Raw genomic sequence first — 23,488 nt, forward strand, 5'->3', positions numbered from 1 at the left:
GTTTTATTAGGGCTCTCAAATACATGTCTGATTGCTGTAAACTGCTCTTCCATGCATATAGTAATCAATAAAGCTAACTTGAGTGACAATCTCCAGTCTCTTCCCTTGGAAAATATAAATGTTTTCACAACAATTGACCTCACAAACAGGATTCCTTGACTGATTTTATCCGAGGCCATTGGCAAAAGAAGGGTCTGATCAGCTTGGAAAGGGCTTCCTTGCCCCAAACTCCATTATTGCTAAAGAGAAGGAGGACTTCTAACTCTGTTCTTGAAGACTCGGCACTGGAGTCCTAAAAGAATCAAATTTTATTTCCCAGTGATGGTGAAATCGTCCAATTAGCATAATTTAATTATTGTTAGTATTTCTAATTTGCTTAGAAGCTTGTTAAAATTAGCACAAAATACAACCAAATGCCTAAAATCAGAATCAGAATCAAAATCAGCTTTATTGCCAAGTTCATGCATACAAACAAGGAATTTGACTCTGGTACACTTTGCTCTTTTGTGCTGTTTTTGCATTACACAATATACAAATTTACAATTTACAATGTACAATATACACATATCTAAGAAAAGGTGCATTTGCAACATCTGTATGCTGTTGTTTTGTACTCTATTAAATGTTCATCAGAGAAACAGCCTGGGTGAAAAAAAAATCAATATACTAAAAGAAGTAAAATGATAAAAGGTCCTACTAAGCAATTTAGAAGTTAAACAATTATAACAAAGTTTCGACTGAGGACAAATGTAAATTGGGTTATTCCCCTTTGACAGTGAAAAGTAAAAGTTCATTGTCTGGGAGGTGACAGCACAAAGCATATGTTTGCTGCGTAAGACCCCAGAGTGGGCCTGGAAATGCAGACGTTTTAGGGGGTTGGTACAGAGCAGCGAAAGACATTCACTCTTGGTCTCTAATGTGAACACATTTTAAAGGAATATTCTCTCATTACCCAGACGCATAATAGGCCAGAAAGTTCCCAAGGAATCGGCTCCTCTCCAGGGAGAAACGTTTAATTTCATTCTAAAAGTATGGACCAAAAAAGGCACTGAGTGCATCAATAAACTGGTTAAAACTTGTTCAGCTCTTGGAATGTTAAAAAAAAAGGGTTGGAGAAACTACAAAAGAAAATGAGAAGAGAAAAAAAGAAGGAAATGGATGACAGGTATGTGGACAACGGACTGACTGACAATTTTCTGAATGTGAAAAATATAAACCGTGTACTAAACCTTTTTTTTTCTGCCTCTTACACACACACACATCGGGATCTGAGCGCTTGCTCAGTGCTTTGAGTCTGGACAGTTAGACTCTTGCTCTCCCCACGGCTTCACTACACCAGAGACGTTTCTTCAGCATGGCCTGAAAGTGAATGGTCCTGCCGGCCTGCCTGATGCAATCGCCAGTGTGAGATTTCCACCAGAATGAAACTGAGAAACATTTTGGCCAAAAGCCCAAACCCACTGACATGGGCTACAATCAATGCTGTTTACCAGAGCAAGAAGAGCGTTACACTGGACTCATCTTTGGAGCACATTTTATACAGTCAGAAGAAAAACAGGCAGGAGCAAAGTTTTCCCTCCCTCCTGAAGATGTTTAAGTGGACAAGGAAAGAACGAATGTTCTCTCTAAGCCTCTCTACAGGCTTAGAGAGGTTTATTTTGCAAACTGGTGAAAAGGTAATTGTTTTTAGAGAAACAAGTTCTGTCTCTCATCATGGTAGATTCAGGGTCAAATGTCTGTTAGTAAAAGTCATTAAAGGGCAGAGGAACTTAGAACACCTTCAAAGCTCAGCGGTAACCTTGTGTTTCAATGTTAGCCTCAGGACAGACCATGAAGTAACATTTGAAAAGTCCGTTGCATGTGTAACTCCTGATGTTTTTTTTCTTCAAGCATTGTGTCCTGCTGTCAGAGTTGAGCCCCATAAGTCTTATGGGTAGAGATCTTATGGGTACGCTTGGAATAGTGCGAGTTTAAGGTCTCCATGCTGTCTCTGACACAGTAATTACAGTGGGTAGAGTTTTGTCTACAAATGTTAACTTATGCTTGAATGGAAGGTGCAGATTCATTGTTTTTCACAGCATCTGTTGGGAAAAGGTTAGATTTGCTGTTATTCCCTCTTCTCTGCTGATTGACACTGAACCCCTATATCAGGTCCTGACAAAAACTATGAAAGGATTGGTTTGCATTTTTTCTCCAGGAAAAGAAAGAAAAACCTAATTACTTCTGTGTTGTATTGGAATGTAAACACGCTTGTTGTTTTCTCTCACACCTCAACAGCCAAAACTTGTTAGATTAATGTGTTCTGACACATCTTCCAAGGCAAAAACCTTGAAAATGGGAATGGAAAGATATACAGTGCAGACAAAAGGTTTGGACACACCTTCTCATTCAAAGAGTTTTTTTTATTTTCATGACTATGAATATTGTAGCTTCACATTGAAGGCATCAAAACTATGAATTAACACATGTGGAATTATATACTGAACAAAAAAGTGTAAAACAACTGAAATTATATCTTACATTCTAGGTTCTTCAAAGTAGCCACCTTTTGCTTTGATTACTGCTCCGCACACTCTTGGCATTCTGTTGATGAGCTTCAAGAGGTAGTCACCTGAAATGGTTTTCCAACAGTCTTGAAGGAGTTCCCAGAGAAGCTTAGCACTTGTTGGCCCTTTTGCCTTCACTCTGCGGTCCACCTCACCTCAAACCATCTCAATTGGGTTCAGGTCCAGTGACTGTGGAGGCCAGGTCATCTGGCGCAGCACCCCATCATTCTCCTTCTTGGTCAAATAGCCCTTACACACCCTGGGGGTGTGTTTGGGGTTATTGTCCTGTTGAAAAATAAATGATGGTCCAACTAAACGCAAACCGGATGGAATAGCATGCCACTGCAAGATTCTGTGGTAGCCATGCTGGTTCAGTATGCCTTCAATTTTGAATAAATCCCCAACAGTGTCACCAGCAAAGCACCCCCACACCATCACACCTCCTCCTCCATGCTTCACGGTGAGAACCAGGCATGTAGAGTCCATCCGTTCACCTCTTCTGCGCCACTCGTTTTTATTTACTTAGTTGCTTTTTTCTTGCCATAATACAAATTGTAACAGTCTATTTAGTAGGACTATCAGCTGTTTACTGTAGCCACCTCCTGCACAACACAACTGATGGTCCCAACCCCATTTATAAGGCTTGAAATCCCACTTATTAAACCTGTCAGGGCACACCTGTGAAGTGAAAACCATTTCAGGTGACTACCTCTTGAAGCTCATCAACAGAATGCCAAGAGTGTGCGGAGCATTAATCAAAGCAAAAGGTGGCTACTTTGAAGAACCTAGAATATAAGACATATCTTCAGTTGTTTCACCCTTTTTTGTTCAGTATATAATTCCACATGTGTTAATTCATAGTTTTGATGCCTTCAGTGTGAAGCTACAATATTCATCGTCATGAAAATAAAGACAACTCTTCAAATGAGAAGGTGTGTCCAAACCTTTGATCTGTACTGTAGGTTATTTTGTTTTTGAAGGTAAGAAATATTTAGAGTGGAACCACAAAAACTCTAGTCTCATGTTCTCTAAAAGCCTGCACAGAAAATGTCTTCTTCCAGAAATTGTGGAATTTTTCCCACCACAGTACTCCTTGTAAAATCTGGGTTAAAAGCTAAATGATGTGGAGCTAATTTAGAGCTGTGACCTAGGGAATGCCACTCCAAAATCTGTTATTGTCCATGCCAGAAATAATACACTATTAATTCTGAAGATATTCAATCCATTTTTCAATCTCTGCAAAAAGCTGGCGTCAGTGTTTAAAGCAGTGGTCCTCAACCTGTGGTTCCTGGATGCCTGAGGCCCGTGAACCATGGACTATGTGGCAGCAAAGAAAATTGAAATAAATCAAAAAAGGTACACCATTTAACTAAGCAGGGCTACACTCAAGTGAAAAAAACTAAATACTACACCTATTAAAAAAAGATCTAAGCCAATGATAGGTATTGGCTTTGAACTCTGTTAATACTCAAAATTAGATTTCTGCTACGGGGAACACAGATTGAGGCTGAAGGTTTTTTTGAGCCAGGGCTAGGGGTCAGGAATTAAAATCTTAGGAAAGACCTTTATGGGGCATAAAGGAAGGTAAAGTCATTTATTTTAGGGAAAAATAAAGGCCAAAAGGCCAAAGAGGAAGAGCGGCCAAATACACCAGACTCCATCACAATTAGAATTGTTTGATTTCATGACAACTTTGATGAGTGTGAATTGTTTTCAAATAAAGGTGCAAGAGATCATTTCAAAGTACTATTTAAATTTTAAAAGAGGGGCTCTCCTTTTTATTGCCATTGATTACACCCATAACACATCATCTCTTTTCATTTGGCACCTGATTTCTCTATGAACATACTCTCTTGATGCCCTTTAATGTCTGATGCAATCCTACAGCTTGGCCGTGTTTATTATTCGTGGTTGTGCCGGTGTGCAAATTATCCTTTAAACTGACTTTACCACTGCAGCATGCTGAGTGGGAGCTGCAAAATCTCAACTTTGGACAACTCTTGAAAAAAGCAATGCAATCAAACAGCTACTACTGAATGATAAATGGTAGAAAAAGTAATTTCAACACAATAGTTTAGTAAGGTAAGTGATTAGTTCCTCAGGTTTGTTATTTGAGCATTGAAATGCTTTAAGTGCAGTTTGAATAGAGATCCTTGTGACAACTAGGCTAGGACACAAAATCCAAAAGCAGTGGGGTGTAAAGGAACAAAAATGGTTTCTTAATGAAATTACCCTGAAGCGTTGCAGGGCAGGAAACCCAAGAACAAACTGAATGAAAACCAGAAGTGACGAGATTTGAGGCACTAATCCAAAATCAGTCAGGTAAAGAACAGAGTAAGAGGGATGGGGGTGGGAGAGTGTGGGCTTGGGTGAGGGTGTCAAACGAATTAAACTAACAAGAGAACAAAAAAGCAGTATTGCAGTATTCTATAGTGTGTAATAAATGAAAAAGTAGAAATTTTGTTTGTTTAGTCAAGCAGCTACAACAAAGAGCAAAACTTTAGCAAGAGCTGTTTTTTCACAGCACAGTACCATGAGATGAAAGGCACTATAAGGTGCACTTCTACTCCAAAATCCTTTTTCAGGAAGTTTTTTACCCCAGTTCATTATTACCCTCCTGAATTTCCACTGCATTTACCGAGGTAAATAGAAATGACCAAAGCAGACATTTATTCCAGAATAAGGCCCTAGTAGGAAGGTAGTCAGCATTATACTTTGGTCATATATGAGGTTAAAAAAGTCTTCAGCTAAAATGTCTTCTTCAAATTTCTTCTCAAAATTCTAACTTAAACTGTGATAGATTTTAAATCATCATCATTCATATACAGCTGTCTGTGGTGAAAGAGGTAGTGAATCCTTCATTAAATGTAATATCTTAAATTATGTTATAAGAAATAAAAAAATAAAAAAAACAGAACCTCATGGACTGACTGTCTGTGTTGGAGAAATCTTTTTAAAATGTGTTACGGTTCCACCTTTCCAACAAGTTTTGAGGGATTTCATGTTATAAAGTGGAGACGTCCCTGCTTTGGGATCTCTCCCACGTTTGGCAGCTCATATCTCAGTAGACCTGGATGCAGGGGGAGGAGTTACCGTTCGTCGTCTGCTGGGTTCCTTTAAATTAAATTCTCCATCGAGGGATTGCAAAGAGACATGAATGCCACAGGAATCCTAATGAGAAAACACTGAAATGTTTTATTTGAACAGACAGTTGAGAGTCAGCATTCTGACTGCAGTGTGAAACTGTGTGCCAGATATCTTAACACTGAGGTGAATGCTTGGGGACACCGGGCCAAAAAATAGATGTATACAAACGTTTTAGCAAAGTGTCAATCATTTTTCACCTTAAAAATGTTGAACCCATGCAGAAGCTCTTAGTGGTTTACGGAAACCTTTATGGTTTCATTTACTAAGTTTGGATTTGATGTAGTATTTACATAATTTGAGTGTTTCTGCAGCAGGCACACATAAAGGTTTGGTGTGACAGACAATGAACAGGGAGGTGTGGTGGTGCAGCCTGAGAGACATTTCTCCTCATTAACCCCTGGGCCTGTTTATATAATGAGATTTGATGCAAGGCAATGAAACCAAGACAGCCTGGCTCATGCTAATAGCAGCAAATCTTCCTCTGCGCTCTGTCATCTGATCAAGAAAGAGCTCATCATGCTTTGCTTAACAAATATTGGGATACCATATGGCGCCTGAGGACTTCTGGCAGCAGTTGTGATACCCCTAACTAAGTGAGGCGGGAGGTGGAAGAGGCCCTTTTTCATTGGGATTTTACATGGGTTCGTTCCACTCCGTACCCCACTGTGGTTTTTCTCCTTCCCTACTTAAAATGCAAATGAGCTTGCTTGTATGTTGGAGAGTGTGAGTGCACGCGAGGCTGACCACAGCTGCTGTGGAGTGAGCGTTTATTGTTCCTCCTGACAGTTCTCCAGTGACTCAATGCTCTGATTCTGTTGACTGGGCTCGTCTTTCACCTAGTAAACAATAGTTTCAGAATGATAAAATGAAACATCTGCAAAATTCTGCCTTACTTTGACTTTATATTCTCTGCTTTTATTTTCTATTTGTATTTGACGTAGCCCCTAATAAAGCTCCTTCTCTGTTGCAGCTGACTTTCTGTCCCCAAAAGGACCTTCATTTCTACACAACCACCTCCTTGTTATCTCTCCATCTTCTGTATTTTTCCTGCATTCAGGCCAAACCTGGTACAAACAATGTGCCAAAACGAAACTGACCTCATCTATCAGTCAGTGGCTATAGAGATATTTATAGCAACCTACGCTTCAACCACAACACATACCGATACTGACAACAGAGCAAAACCGGCTTCTTTTACCGCTGCATGCAAATGTGAAACTCCCACAGACAGCAGTGGCAATAGGTAAAGACAAAGACACCCCTACTTTCTTTTTCTGAGGCTGTCTGACACAGCAGTGCACGCCCGATAGACTATATAGACTAATTTGAATAGATGGGGAATTATGGGTGAATTTTGAATTTTTCTTTACAAAAGTGGTGACGAAAGCAGCATCAGTACAGTGAGCAGCACTAGTGCTGCAAGAGCTCCTGTTGTCATGGAGGTGGTGGAAAACAGCAGTAAGGAGTCAGAGTTGGAACCTTCAGGTTCAATTTAAGAGCACAAAATACACCTGCAGGCTATGCTTTTAGAATACGTTGTCCCTCACTCACGACGATCTGTATACAACTAACTTTATAAGCATAGATTAGAATAAAATAAGAAGTTGCTCTGGTCGATTAGATTTCAATTTAGAGTAGATTTAAAATCCAAATTGACCTTTTTTATGCTATTGCAAACTACTATACATCAACCTAAACACACTATCCCTACAGGTAAACAAGGTGGTGGCTGCATTATCCTGTAGAAATATTTCTTTCAGCAGGTAGGGGGAAGTAAGTAAAAGCTGATGCCAAGATGTATGGAGCTACATACATGGCAATCCTGGAAGAAAATCTGTTAGAGGTGGAAAAGAGTTGAGACTGGCCCAGAGCTTTACCTTCCAGAAGAACAAAAACCATAACATACAGCGACAACAATGGAACGGTATCGATAAAATCACATTTATAAGGACCCAGTCAAAGTCCAGACCTAAATCCAAACGAGAACCTTTGCCAAAACTTGAAAATTGCTGTCATCGATGGTCTTTAGCCAATCTGACTGAGCTTGAGCTATTTTGCAAAGAACAATGGGCAAACATTTCAGTGTCTAGATGTGCAAAGCTGGTAGAGACATATTCGAGTAGAACCACTGTAGTTACAGAAAATGGTTTGTATTGAGTCCAAGGAGCTGAATACAAAAACATACAACACTTTTCAGTTCTCAGATCATTATTTTTGTAATGATAAAAACCACGTAATATTTTTTTTCTACTTCACAATTATGCACAACTTTAAGTTGGTCTACATGCATGAAAGCCTGTGGTTGTGATATGACAAAATGCAGAAAGGTTAAAGCAACAGGATTAGCTTGAAAAGACGCTGTACGTACAAAGACACTATTCATCTGTTTCCCGTTACCACTCATCACTGATAAACTTGACTCATCTCACTTGCAGCAGTTTATTAACACAGCCACATTTTACTCAACATGTCAAAACGATGTTATTCATAGGCAACATGGTTTTGTTACACAATCTATTTCTTAATTGATATTTCTATGTTGTCCTAAGTCGTGATTAAATCTAAGGTGGCTGCCTAAGTCATTTTCATTTGCATGATGCAGATCTAACTAAACATTGAGCACAGGAATAAACATGCATATTGCAGCATATAACATCCACTCTGTTAATGATCAGAAAAATTAAAGTTCAACTCTGAAGCAAAACTGGATTAAGACAACATAATTTAACAGCTCTGAAGTGTATGGTGATTATTCAAGACATTTAAAAATGTATTCCTTTACATTTACCTTTCTTAATAATAAATGCCCTAAAGGCTTTTCATTGTGGTTGAAGATTGCATTCTGTTGTCATGAATATTTATTTATGTTGTAATCTAACAGTATATCTGTAAAACCTAAATGATTTGCATACAGTATATGCCTGATTTCTTATTCAGTGTCAGAGCCAAAGCCTGTCCAACATAACCTCACAGTCAAAGCTGCTTATACATGCACAAATGAACAAAACATTATTTTTTAGTGAATTTTTCTTAAACAAAACAACTACAGTGCAGAATTTTAAACTTTTGCACACTAGAAAATACTGTATCATTACAGCGCTGAATGCAGTGACTACTATCACCTGGGGAGTAGTTTAAAAAGAAGTAATTTTGGTCATTGTTACTTTAGTTTTTAAAATCCAACACTGTTCTGATTCACTTGTGGTTTAAGGTCACCCTACAGTATGTTTTGCAGTTTAAATGAATACATCATATAAACTGTTCAGCAGTTAAAGTAGTTCAGATTAATTTATAAAATGTAGCAGTTAACACTGCAACACAATTTCTTTCACTGCAGCAAACTAGTGATTATTCATCAGACTGGAATGACTGAAAAACCTTTAAAATGTTCCAGAACATTATGACTAAATTAGACTTGAGCACTGGTCCAAACAAACTTTGACATGAACATAAAGGAGCAAGCATTTGTATTAATGCATGTAGCGCAATTCTCCTGAAGCACTCATTGGTACAAATAAAATACTTACATGAAGCACACTATTTATACCACAATTGAATGGTGCTAGCTGAAAATTATGAAGTATTTACTGATTCTTATTGGGCCAATTTACTGCCAAAAATACTCATATCTATATGTCAGACTGTAGACACACACACACACACACAAATATATATATATATATATATATATATATATATATATATATATATTAGGACTGCTCTTTAAAGATTCCAAATAAGGAACGCAAATTTTCTTCTGCAAAAAATAAATTGCACATACAATAAGTGGGCATGTTGCGTGCGATCTTCAATGATTGCGAGCGCGATGAATAACAAACTGGCTCTATGGTGCTGGCCGTCACTATAGAGAGTGTTGGAGAGCAGAGCAGTCGTAAAAGGAAGATGAAACTTGAAGCCATGTAATTGGGGATAATAATAATAATAAGAAATATAATACTACTACAACTAATAACAATAATACATTGCATTTATAAGTATCTGAAAGTGCTAATAATTATAAAACCTTGAAAAGCTGACAGCCTCACTGAAATCCTCCCCCAACACAATCCCCCACTCTGTTATAGCTTTCAGCTTCCTTTCTGTGAAGTGATTTCAATTGAAGGATATAACATGACTGACCCAAAAATAGCAAACCAAGGTAGGTCCATAATAATTTAATACATGATTAGGCTTCGTACAGAGCCGTAAAGGAATATTGAGGGAGAAATTTTTTTTTATAATTTGTCTTGCACACAAGGAGTTCACAGGACAGTCTTTTAATTATTTGTTTTTCCTTCTAAGTCCCTTTGGCTTCGCGATGGTTTTATGGTCTCTGGCTGTTAATGTTCAGTGTTTGTTAAAAAACAATATTTTGCGTGTAGATTGGCACCTGCTTTTCAAAAGTGCCAAATATCAACACAAAAACAGCATCCGCTATTCACGAAGGCTAACAAGCTAAAAAGTGTGCGCCCACTGTTCCGCAGACTTTACACACGCAGTTCAATTTGCACCTGGTTTGCAGATCAGCTCTGCCCAGGCAAACGAGTTTGCATGTGATTTTGTACACGCAAACCTTTTGAAGGTTAGGCCCTATGTCTTTTTATCTTTACAAGGACTTTGAATGGACTTCCATTCTTTTTTTTTAAATGAATTTCTATGGCATAACCCTGCTCGTAACCCTAGGTACCCAATTGGTGATAACTGGCCAAAACGCTTGTAGACCCAGCAGACACCACTGATGATTAGCCCTAAAATTTGAATTTAGTTTTAGCTACAAGGTAGTGCAGGAACAGCACTGCTGTGGCTGTACTAACTACGAAAAAAACCTAGGATCCAAAACAGACTCTAGTACAAAAGAGTTTAATATAACACCCAAATCAAAGAAGAGAAACTGTATGCTACTTCATTTTATTATTGAGATTACAAAAAACAAATAAACATTTAAAAAACATCCTTTCTCTTAAGGACACAAACCAGTAATCTAAGAGATTGAACTGTATCCAACCACTGAGGACAGTATTCTTCCCCACAAAAGTTAAACCGTATCCATAACACAAAAATATCTCAGTGGACTACAATTTGCCACTAGGGGACAGGGTTCTTCCACAAAACAATCAAATAGAATGAATAACACATAAATTTCTTGGTGGACTGTAACCAGCGACTACGGGACAGTATTTTCCCCAAACAATTAAAAGGTAACTTATAACACAGCAATATGCTGGTGGATTGTAACCAGCCATCAGGGGGCAGGATTCTTCCCCAGAACAAGCAGATTTCATAACATATTTCATAACACAGCAGTATTAGTATAAGTACACGGAAGTGGAAAACTTATCCTCCCCTACCAGACAGAACTGAACCTTTCAAGGGTAGGAGGAATTATAAAGCTCCTACGCAACTGTGCAGTCAAAAATGAAATAACTGATTAGAACTGTGCATTGTACAGCATCAAATTATCCACAGAACAGTGCAATTGTGCTGTTCATGCTATAGCTGACTCGGGCTTTCATGGTGACAGATATCCTCTTAGTTTAACAAAATTTGCCAAGATTTTTATTACTCAGCTCTCTATTCTTTGTGGATCTAGAACCTAGCCTTGAAAGTTTTCCTAAACCTAAATCAGCCTTAATATAGCATACTTGGGACCTCTGGTTTCCCCTGTGTAACCAATATTTTGGCCTGGATTTATGGACACTTAACTTTTCATTTTTTAAACTCTGTATTCATTAGACATTAGCCTAAACCTAAAACCTAAAACACCTAACATATAAATTACAGCTTATGTCCAGTAAGAGTACCACTAAGATAACCAAAACAACTAAACCTAAACTACCTGAACATATAAAATAATCTTATGGGAAAAAACTTGTGCCATCAGAAACTGAATTTGAACTTGTGAAATTTGAAATTAAATGCATTGGTTTGAAAATGAATTTCACTAAACAGAAACTGAATTTTATGGTTTGAAACTGAATTCATTTGCTTTTAAAATGTATTTCGTTGTATTAAATATTCATTTTGACTACTTTCACTTTCAGGTTTGTAATTCAATTTCAGTTCCAAAATTCAGTTTTTTGTGTCACACATCCAGGTCCTTGAGGATAGCCACAGATTAATCAAACACAGATTCACCGATTTATGTTTCACATTTGGTTAAACTTCCTTTACGGCATGTTGAGCTGGAGCAGTGCAACGTACATGAGCTTGGTGGATGTCAATCACCAGGTCAAATGAGCATCTATAAGAAGCATCATGTAAACAAATGATGGTCAAACAGTAACACTTCTGCTATCTGTAGCTATTAGCTAAACATGCCAGATTAGCATAGTGTGCCGCCAGTGTTATGTCGGTCTGCGTAACTTCTGTTGCCTAGCAACTGTGTTAGCGTGAATCGCAGAGCTGTGAAGCCGAACAAATGGAGCCTGAAGGTTAATAATGTTGTCTCTACTCTAAATAACTACACAGATTTTATTTACCCTTTTATTTACATATTGGTGATGGCTTATAATGCTGTTTTATTTTAAAATGTTATTGTTTTATGTTCTTGTTCATTATTCAGCCATTTAAAATGTTGAAAATATTTTTTGTGTTCATAGATATAAAAATACACTAGATAAAATACACTGATTTATTTGTAAAGTTTCAACAATTTAAACACTAACATATTAACTTTAGGAACAAAGTTGAAATCAGTTTATTTGCAAAACATAATAATAATAATTATTATAATAAATAAACCAAACATTAATATTAGATTTCATCTGACTGAATTATATCTGTTTAACTTCCACCCATTGGGGAAACCCAGCGGGATTTTGAAAACAATGTGCCGGGAGTCAGCTGTTCTCTCGGGGTTTAATGCACCTCAACCACCCAGTCAGCTGACAGCTGGCAAGGGGGGCCGGCTGCTGGGGCAGTGGATGAACACATCGGCGCATTTGTGCAATTAAGGTATATCTTGATAAACTGATCAGATATTTTAGGTTTACACAACTACATTCTCGTCTAAAAACAATGTAAAAGTTCAGTTGTTTCACAGTATGTATATATCCAATTTTATTCACAGCTTTTTTCTGTCCTCCAACCTTTGCTACTTCCGTTTGAACAATCCACTTCGACCCGCAATGAATCATGGGATAGGGTGGGACACAGAGGATACACCGGACCCATCCTTCAAATCTAGGGATAAGAAGGACGCATTTGTTGGAACCTTGGAGATTGGACACCATTTGTTGCCTCATCCAGGACGTTATTGGCCTACAATCCTTCAAAGGATGCAGTCCTGAATTTGGACACAGCAATAGTGAATGACATCCGTGAATCAGTAAATCTGTGTTTGATTAATCTCTGGCTTCAAGAACCCGGATGTGTGACACAAAAAACTGAATTTTGGAACTGAAATTGAATTTCAGACCTGAAAGGGAAATTAATCAAACTGAATTTTCAATACAAAGCAAAGCAATTTTCAAAGTAAACAAATTCAGTTTTAAACCATTAAATTCAGTTTCAGTTTAGTGAAATCCATTTTCAAACAAATGCATTTAATTTCAAATTACACAAATACAGATTCAGTCTGAGCAATTCAAATTCAGTTTCTGATGGCACAAATTTCTTCCCAAAGAATATGACTTCAAGGAAGATACACAAAATAGATAAGTCCTACCCTACCACTGACAGTAGCGACGGTGGCAGGGGGTTCGTCCTGTAACCGCTGGTTTGACCCCCATTCCATCCGCCTCAGTCACCGTGTCCTTGGGCAAAACAATTCCCCTGCCTTGCCTGCCTTCTGGTGGTCAAAGGCGCTGTTTATATCGCAGCCTCTCTTCTGTCAGTCTGCCCCAGGGCAGCTGCGGCTACAGTGTATATTGCCAGTGTGTGAATGTATGTATGAATGGGAGTATGACTGATTATAGTGTAAAGCCCTTTACAAATACAGACCCTTTACCCTGTAACCATAACTCTAAACCTAAAACACCTACAGCCTAAATTAAGTTCTTAATACATTAGAGCACCTGACCAACCACCTTTGACCCCACCCTTCTCTCTGCTCCCTCTCCCCCTCACCCCTCTGCTAAGCACAGCAAACACAAAGAAAGAGGGCTCCCACCCAGTGGCAAACACCCACTGGTCCTATTCCACAGCAGCACATTCAGCACATTATAAATCAAAAGGTTGCATCCAAGGTCTCTTGGTACAACCACCTGCACCATACATTTTTCATGATGATAAGAACTAGGGGCCCGAGATTTGCCTTGATCTCAAGTTTAGCGTGCACAACTTTGGTTTCCACACCAAACCTTGCAGAGCTATCAAGCAGCTGAGAAAACTCTCACAAACCTAAACCTCACCATTACCAGTACATGCCTAACCCTACACTTAACCTAAACTCAATTCACACCTTAGTCCTAAACCTAACCCTTAAACCAAAAAAAGAAGTTCTTCTCATGGGGCCCAGACTTTGGGCCCCATAAGGAGCAGTGGGTCCTCATTGGGTCCATTTTAATAATGGGCCTTACACTGTAACAAATGCTAGAAACACACATATGCTAGAAACACACCTCAACAGATTCAATTAGAGTGAAGATTTCTTTTCCCCCATCTCTTGTTTTATTTTTTTTTGCCCTACATCACACAGACAAAAACACACACACATACAACAGGTACATGTTAGAGCAAGGAATAATAAAACATCAGAAACATCAAAAATGTCAACCAATTACAAAACACGGAACTGAAAAAAGCATTGAAACATACCTACATATGTGACCTTATCTGTCTTAGGTTTGTATTGTTTCGCGTCATGTAATATTGATTTTCATGTCATGAGATTTAGCTGTCATTGTGTGAAACTTCACAAAACAGTTTTTTCCATACTGTGACACAGAGATGGTCATCTTTTTGTATGCATATTGATTTTGTTGTGAGAGTTGAAAAGTGGAACAGTTGTCAGGCCTTGTTCCCTTGCGGTAAGTAGGTCCTGAGTTCAAATCCTAGCTGGGCTAGCTATGAGAACACACTCAAACATAAGGAACATTCAGTCATTTTCTACCGCTTATTCCATAGTGGGTCACAGGGGAGCTGGTGCCTATCTCCAGCAGTCTATGGGCGAGAGGCAGGGTACACCCTGGACAGGTCGCCAGTCCATTGCAGGGCAACACACAAACAACCATGCACACACTCATTCATACACCTATGGTCAATTTAGCGTGACCAATTAACCTAACAGGCATGTCTTTGGACTGTGGGAGGAAGCCGGAGTACCCAGTGAGAACCCACGCATGCACAGGGAGAACATGCAAACTCCATGCAGAAAGACCCCAGGCTGGGAATCGAACCCAGGACCTTCTTGCTGCAAGGCAACAGTGCTACCAACTGTGCCACCGTGCAGGAACATCTTACAGATAAAGCAGAACATAAATTTAAATGGACTATAAACAGAAAACAAGAATCATAAAAAACTAAACCTAAGGAAGAAACTAAAGCACCATCTGGAAAACAATGATCAGAAGCAAGATCCAAAACACAACTTGAAAAACATAACTAGAATCTGAGAAAATAGACAAAATAGACAATGGATGGATGGATACTTTGTTGATATTTTTGTAAAATGGTTTGACGTTTTTATTGCTCTCTACTCGCACTCGTACTTATCGTCATCCACTTCATCCAAGACTGGGTTGGGGGCAGCAGACTTAGTAGATGCCCAGACTTCCCTCTCCCCAGACACCTCCTCCATCTCCTCTAGGCTAGCCAAGAGACATAGTCCCTCCAGTGTGTCCTGGGCCGAACCCTCCTTGAACCACCAACTTAACGTGGAGGGGTTTAATTGCTTGAATGATGCTAGAGTCTATGTTGTCCGGGGCTTAAATGCCCCTGGTAAGGTATCCCATGGCAAACAGGCTCTGGGTAACAGGTCAGACAAAGAGCGATTTAGAAGCCTTCATGAGGACTACCACAACAAGACAGGTGATGTCTCCCAGTACGGCAGAGCAGGGCCCCAGCCTGGAGTCGGGACTTGTTGGCAAGTGCCTGGTGACCGTGGTACTCCTTGCGGGACCTGGCCGGACCAAGGCCGAACGAGAGACACGAGGCTATCCCCCAGTGGGCCCACCACCTGCAGGAGGAACCATGAGGGACCAGTGCTAAGAGGACAGAGCAGCAGTTGAAAGTAGAGATCTCAACAACTCAATCTCTGGTGGCTTAAACTATTTTTAGAGCTCTCTAATGTTTGTTTATGATCTATGAATAAATCATTTTCTTTGTTGTTTTGCACCTATGTTACACAACAAAACATTTTGGACTGGGGGTGCCTGAAATTAAACAATAGCTTTAGCAATAAAATTGGCCAAAATAAATCAGTAAATGATGCTGAATATATTTCAAAATATGAAGAGGGCAAACATGCCCATGCAGGTATGTTTTCCTCATAGAACAACCTTTAATAATTTGTCTGGCAAACTGTGTTAAAAGAAGTAAAATTCAATTTCACAAATATATCAACAAATAATATATAATTCTTTTCAATCGAGCAATTGGGCAGAGGTCAGTTCTGGCCTCTCCTCTCCACATAGACAATGTCCTCCAAAAGATCTTTAAAACTCTAAGCTTAGCACAAAGTTTAGGACAGAATAATACCCCAGCGGTTGTATGACACTTTATGGCAGGTTATTGAAGTGGCGTGTGTGACGAGCACTTCCAGTCTGAGTCAGGTCAGAAACAGGGTGAAGAAGCAAGCTCGTATAAGCCAGTCACGCCTGCAAACTCTTGAACATTCAACTAAATCAGTAGATGCGAGCTGGGACTTTATGGAAAATGTTATGTGCAGAATCAAATATTCCTGAATAAAAAGGATTGACTGACAATAATTTACTTTACAGAAATGACTGTGGCAGATAAAAGGAACACATATATGTCCTGTTCATTATGCATGTGTTCACAAGGTTTCACAATTGATACTTCTATATAATACATATTATTGATGAAGGATTTTTATTTTACAAAACTTTTTTTTACACACAATTCCTAATATCATGCACATAAATAATGTTCTTTTTAAAAAAAAAAAAAAAAAAGAAAGGTAAATACTTTTGAATACTTTGAAAAACCTCAATCTTCTGCAAACAGTTTGTTACATTTGTCAAAGTTGAATAACAGTCGTTAATTGTGGAACTCTTTGGCTATTGATTTAATTCCGCTGCATAATTACACACTTCTTGCTATTGATAAATATGGTTAAAATAGAAAACTGTAATCCAGAAAAGTTAAAATGGAAAAATATAAAAACTGAATTTGGAAAAAAAAAATAAGCCGATTTTATAGGGCCCTAAACAAACGTTATGTCAAGGCACTTTATTAGACAAACAGGTAGAATCAAATTGATCCACTGGACTGATGTTGATGACACAACGGATATTTGGCATACATCAAATCTGTGCATACTTACAACATCTGTTCCATCAGTGAGGGTGTTTTAATGGTAGGAATTTAGATCAAAAGAGTCAAAACACACTTAGTGTACTTACGTAATGTTGGAGGACTCATGTGGTTGATTTCACATATGTGACTCATTTCCAATGATAATAGTAACTGCAGAACACCTAAATTACTTTATAATCTTTTTAAACTTCTTTAAAATCAGATGTAATTGTTCCTTCCTGCGTTTTGTTGTATAAATGCCTTGCAGAAACTTTCCTGTTTCACATTGGTCTTACAGCATGACGCTCACAGTTTACAAGGTTTATACAGGTTTAGGTAATTATAAGGTCCACAACTATCATAAATGGCACCACATTATGAAATGGTAGAAACAAAGTTTGAATTATATATAAAAAAGACAAATTTTCAATTTCAAAATCTTTTCTAATCATCTGATTTAGTGTTTCTGCCCCCTTAGGGTCATGTTTTGGTTAATTTGTCACAGAGGTCAGAGCTAGAGCAGAGAATGTTCTGGTTTGTAGTCAGAAATGGATTTGCTATTTATTTTGATGCTATCAACTATTAGCAGTACAAGTCAATAGCAATGTTTTTTCATTTTAGGTGCTCAATCGCCAAAGTAAGAAATACATTAAATATATTGCCCAACAATATTTGTTCCACTAATTTAATGAGATGCAAACTGTAAAAAGTGCTTATAAATAGCCAATACTAGCAAATTTGATTGGAATCCATGTTGGAGACTAAACTTGGCCACCCTCGGAGAGTTCTGACTTTTCTGTCCGGGGGCGTTCTTGTCCTCCTGACTGGGACCTTGGGATGAAAGTCTGACTTTCGAGCGAAAAGAACGTAACAAGATAAGGTCCCCTGACTGAGTTTACATCCTGCATACAAAGGCATGGAATCTTATGTATTTCTGGTCCATGTTTGAGTCCCTGGCTAGGTTATTCACCCTATCTACTCCTCTCCTCCACTCATATACTGGAACCGCTCATGGCAGTCAACAGGTGAGAAGCATAGTACACCCTAGGCAGGTTGGCAGTCCATCACAGGATCAACACAAGCCAAACAGACAATCACAGTTACACCTGAGGCTATTTGGAATCACGGATTAACCTAAAGACGCATGTTTGAATTGTGGGATGAGAAGGCAGTAAAAACCCACACATGCAGAGGAACACAGGCAAACCTTACAGAAAAATGGATGAGCCAAAATTCAGACTAGAGCCCTTTCTCTAAGGAGTCAAGGCTGATCCCTACACCACTATGTTGCTGATTGTACAAAACACAGTGAAAGGTGTTTTCTGTTTGTTTCCTTTAATGCAGGTCGGTTAACTGTTTTTTTCATTACTTCTGCCTTTTCTTGGCTGAGTACTATTGTGTTTTAATTCTTGCTACACATAAGGGTGTAAACAAGTATATTAGGGCAGCTACTTAAGGAATCTAAAATATAAAACATATTTAAAGTTATTTTCCAAATTTTTGCTACATGATTCTATATGTGTTTATTTACCATTTTGATGCCTTCAGTGACAATCTACGTACAATGTAAATAGTGATAAAGAAAACCCTTAAATGAGAAAGTGTCTCTGAAACTTTTGACCGGTAGATTATATTCCTTCTGCATGTACTGATAATGTGCATATAACAGACTCACAGATCATAGAATCTGACAGGTGGAAAGTATACTATCTGTGATTGACTTTAAAAACTTTTCAAATTTACTCCGTCTTCTTGGATTTTTGCAAATATGTTCATATATGTTTTTCACCTGCTGCTCTGACACTTTCACCACCGCACGCCCTGGCAGTTAGAGAACAGGGCTGGGAAACTAACACAAAGGTTTTTCTACTGTTTTAATTATTTCTATCCAAGCTGTATAGATTTCACAGCTACACAAAGCTGAAACAAAACAGAGGAATGATTAAAAGCAAATGAAAGTTTCTGTTACACTTCTGACTATAATGTTTTTAAGCAAGCCAGTTTTTTAAAAGTTGCACATGTGGAACTTGTTCCAATATAGTTCCTCCGTTGTACTTTTAATAGCCGACAGGAAAAGAAGGGGAAATGCCTTAATCTGATGCAGCCGCTGGGCCCCGTTCTGCATTATATCTCATATTCTAATTATTGTAAGACGTCTGCCTCTGTTATGCTTCTGTTCAATTCAAATTCAAATTCAAGCCGTTGTAGATGCTGATGGCTGTGGGCAGGAAGGATCTCCTGTAGCGCTCCGTCTTACAGCAGATCTGAAGAAGCCTCTGACTGAAGACACTCTGTTGTTGTAGGACAGTCTGATGAAGAGGATGCTCAGGGTTCTCCATAATGTTCTTCATTTTATGAAGAATCCGTCTTTCCACAATGATCTCCAGAGGTTCCAGAGGAGTCCCCAGAACAGAGCCAGCCTTTTTTTATCAGCTTGTTGAGCTTTTTTAAGTCCCTGGCTCTGATGCTGCTTCCCCAGCAGATGATGGCAGAAGAGATCACACTCTCCACAACAGACTTATAGAAGATATGCAGCATCTTGCTGCAAACACCAAAGGACCTAAGCTTCCTCAAGAAGTACAGTCTGCTCTGTCCCTTCTTGTAGATGGCTTCACAGTTGCATCTCCACTCTAGTCTGTTGTCCAGGTGAACACCGAGGTATTTACTCCTCCACCACCTCCACTTCTTCTCCCATGATGGAAATAGTGTTTGACATATTCCTGTTTATCTTAACATCTACAATCATTTCCTTTGTTTTAATCATGTTCAAGATGAGATGTTGTGATAGGTTTTGTTGCTGCCCAAGGATTGGAAAATAAGATTTGATATTCATTGTACGTGTGAATATATTTCAGGCAGAGATAGAAGGCTGGTAGTGCATCAACGTAAAGGAAAGTTGTTGATTGAAACACAATCATATATATATATATATATAAATAAAACCAAAACTTTTAAGGCCTAAGTGCATGTATTAGAACACTAATACTGATCACCCAACTTCACCTTTGTAGTCTGACTAAATGTCTCTGCATTCATTGCTAAAAGACATAAACTTGTTTAATCAACTCATGCAGCTTAAACCTCTCCCCCTGTATCACACATTGTAAACTGAGTCGTATCCTCTCTTTCAGCTTCCCTCTAATCACTTTAACTTGCACAGTAAAGCCCCTAGTGGTTTTAAATTCTCGTCGGAGCAGCACTTCTTTAAGTCTACGATGATCAGTCGATGACTACAAGGGTATAGTGAGCTCACCACTTGAACTGTGTCTTGCAGTCTATAATATTGGTTGTCTATAATCCTGCTGACTCAGGAATTTGAACTAAGTTACAGTGACTTGCAAAAATATTTACACCCTTTATGCTCCTTCAGACTTTAATTTACAACCCTAAACCTTAGTGTGTTTCATTTGAACTTTGTGACAGACCAATACAAATTAGCTCCTGATTGTTAAGTTGAAGGTAAACATGTATTTTTTGATGACTGAAAATTTGAAAAGTGTGGTGTGCATTTGTGTGCTTCAATTCAATGTTTTGTAAGATATTTTGGTGCAACTACAGCTGCAGTCTTTGTGATATTTGTCTCAGTTCTGCAAATCTAGAAATGAAATATTTTCCCATTATTCTTTGTATCAATGTACAAATAATGTACTTTGTATCAATGTAGCTCAAGCTCAGTCATACTAAATGAACAGTGTCTGTTTATATCAATTTTCAAGTCTTGTTACAGATTCTCATTTGAAATTATGTTTGGACTTTAACTGGGCCATTCTAACATGACTATGCTAGGTGAACTTCCAGCCTGATCTCAAATCCTTTGCATCCTATCAACTTTGACCATCTCTCATGTCCTGCTGAAGAAAAGCATTCCCACAGCATGAAGCCACCACCACCATGTTTCACCTGGTGTGTTCACATATAGTGTTAATTGTCTTCCAAACACAGCATTTAGGATGTACTTAAAAAAATATATAATGCTTTTTTATCAGCATAGGCTTTATCCCTGCAGCACTTGCATTAAATGGTAAATGTGTAGAGTGCCCAACTAATAGTTGTCCTGTTTGCACATTATGTTGCATTGGTCTATCACATACTGTAGGTTTCTCCATTACACAATCTTTAAATGATGTTTTTTAACTAAATTTGACTACTAGTCAATGCTGATACACACTTGATTGTCAACAGATGGGATGGTTTTCCTGAATATCATCCTACTTTAAACTACCTGAATATATTTCTCCCAGCTGCATTTATTTAATTAGCTGCACCCTACTGTTAGCGCTTTACTGATAACTCGCTGATCATATTGTACATCCCTAGCTTTAGTTTATCTTTGCTGAAAATCAGAAGTGGAACTGACTTGGGCAGAGTGCGTTGCAGGTGATCTTCTGCACAGACATGCCCTCGCAGAAGGCTCCGCCATTCAGAGGCGCCGGGTTTGTGCAGGTTCTGGAGCGTTTCTGGATGCCCCGCCCACATGGCACGTTACAGGCAGACCACTCTGTCCACAGCGACCAGCCACCATTCACTGGAGAAAGTCCAACAAAGTTAGAAAAGAAAAAGGTAGAGTGAGTGTGAAACAACACATGCTCTATATCTTTTCCTCTCACAGAACTCTGGCAAAGTTTAAACCTCTAATAAGGGTTTGAGCCAATAATGATCCTGCAGGCTCTGCAGTAGTGTGAGGCAACAATGCATAACAGCAGGAGCAGATTGCTGGATATACGGCTCCCTTTCCCTTAATTGGCAGTTCAATGTTCTTTGCTCTTGTATTAAAATAAAGGCATGGAACTGTGCATAGCAAAGAAAGCCATTACGCATAAATGCCATTTCTAAAAGCGACACAGACTCATACAGCTTGACTGGTTGGAATCAACCACTTAGCGCTGTGACTGAAGCCCTTTACACTATGATCTCAGTTTATTACCTGTTTGGAAGCTAAATCTCAAGCAGCGCTTTGAAAGGGGATGAACCCAAGCTTTGTGCAAGGCTTCAGGCAAGTAAATAATTAACAAGCAACAACTCCCTGTAAATGAGATTAAGACACAGTGGCTTACTTCCTTTCATAAAGCAGGCATTGATTTTAAATGAGAGGCAGTAAACTGACTGTTTGAATAATACATTCATTTGAATAAAGAGGAAACAGCATTCTTCACCTGAAGCCTTAAAATGGGATTATGAATCACTTTTGTTTAAGGTTACAGGAAGTCAAACAAATTGATCTGAAGTGCCATGTAAACACTGTGTCAGTGCTTTGCGATGTGGGCAATGATAGATGCAAGGATGGCATACCATAGACGATGACAGCAGCCGTGGCACTGCGTCTCTTAGCTACGATGTTGCTGGCCAGACACGTGTAGTTGCCTGAGTCAGACAGGCGTGCCTTGTTGATGATGAGTTTGTGGTCAGCTCGGGAATCGATGTTGTCGGCGGTAAGGGAACTCACCAGCTCATCATTTTTCAGCCATTCCACCTGCAGATTAAAACATATAAATCAAGCCAAACCTTATCTGAAGTATGTAACTACGTTGAGTTAATTGAAGGTTCTCAGTTTCCCGTGTTAATGTTTCCATGAATGGTCGTTTGTCTTATATATCTCTGTGACTGAATAGTGACATATGTCCCGGCTGTAACCGACCTACTGCAAGTGCAAAAGAACTCTTGTTCTTGTACCGGTTCAGTTCGGGTGTTTTTAACCTTTGGTGTTGTGTTGAGCACCAACGTGTATTCCACCAGTTTTGGGAACCAAGCAATTGAAGGAGCTTTTGCTGCAATTAACTCTGTTATGCACTTCATTCTGGCACAGATTTTATTATGGGATCAGAACTTATCTTTTTAGACACTAAAATAGTGACTGCAGCAATCAACTCTTTACTGTTTCTTTAACATAGAAAGCAATCCTTGACCAACACTTCTGTGTTGCTGTTGTTGGTTTTTTGTTTGTCTGTTCTGTCCTCTAAAACCCCCAGTCGGTTGCAGCAGATGGTCACTCAGAATGAGCCAAGTTCATGTTTCTTCCCCTAAAAAAGGAGTTCTCCTTTCCAATGTCGCCACATACTTATCCAGGAGGAGTAATTGCTGCAATGTCAGCAACTCCATGTAATGGCTGTGTTTCCTTAGATAAAAACCTCTTAACCAATTTACTGTATGATTGGATTGAATGAACTATATATTTCTTTATATAAATTTGATTTTTTTTGTAAAGTCCTTTTAGAAGACATTTGTTGTGAATTGGCACTATATAGATAAGCTGACCTGAATTACACTGAAACTGAATAACACACCATCTGAAGGATTTTGTTGCACCAGCTTTCTGGTAATATAGTAATACATAGACAGACAGATCTGTAACGTTGGGCATTATAAGATAAATCCTAGTT

The 23,488-nt window shown here is 38.7% G+C and overlaps 1 protein-coding gene across 3 annotated transcripts in view; it reads right to left on the reverse strand.

Moving 5' to 3' along the window:
- Window positions 1-23,488, reverse strand: part of unc5db (unc-5 netrin receptor Db) — a 450,113-nt gene that overhangs the window by 121,736 nt on the left and 304,889 nt on the right. For all 3 annotated transcript variants that reach the window (XM_047381514.1, XM_047381513.1, XM_047381512.1), the window contains exons 5-6: window positions 22,401-22,581; window positions 21,469-21,636 (exon numbers count right to left, since the gene is read on the reverse strand). In XM_047381514.1, coding sequence (XP_047237470.1) covers window positions 21,469-21,636; window positions 22,401-22,581 — 349 coding nt within the window. The remainder of the gene's footprint in view (window positions 1-21,468; window positions 21,637-22,400; window positions 22,582-23,488) is intronic.

This window comes from Girardinichthys multiradiatus, chromosome 12 (genome assembly GCF_021462225.1).
Source record: "Girardinichthys multiradiatus isolate DD_20200921_A chromosome 12, DD_fGirMul_XY1, whole genome shotgun sequence".
Classification (NCBI taxonomy): domain Eukaryota; kingdom Metazoa; phylum Chordata; class Actinopteri; order Cyprinodontiformes; family Goodeidae; genus Girardinichthys; species Girardinichthys multiradiatus.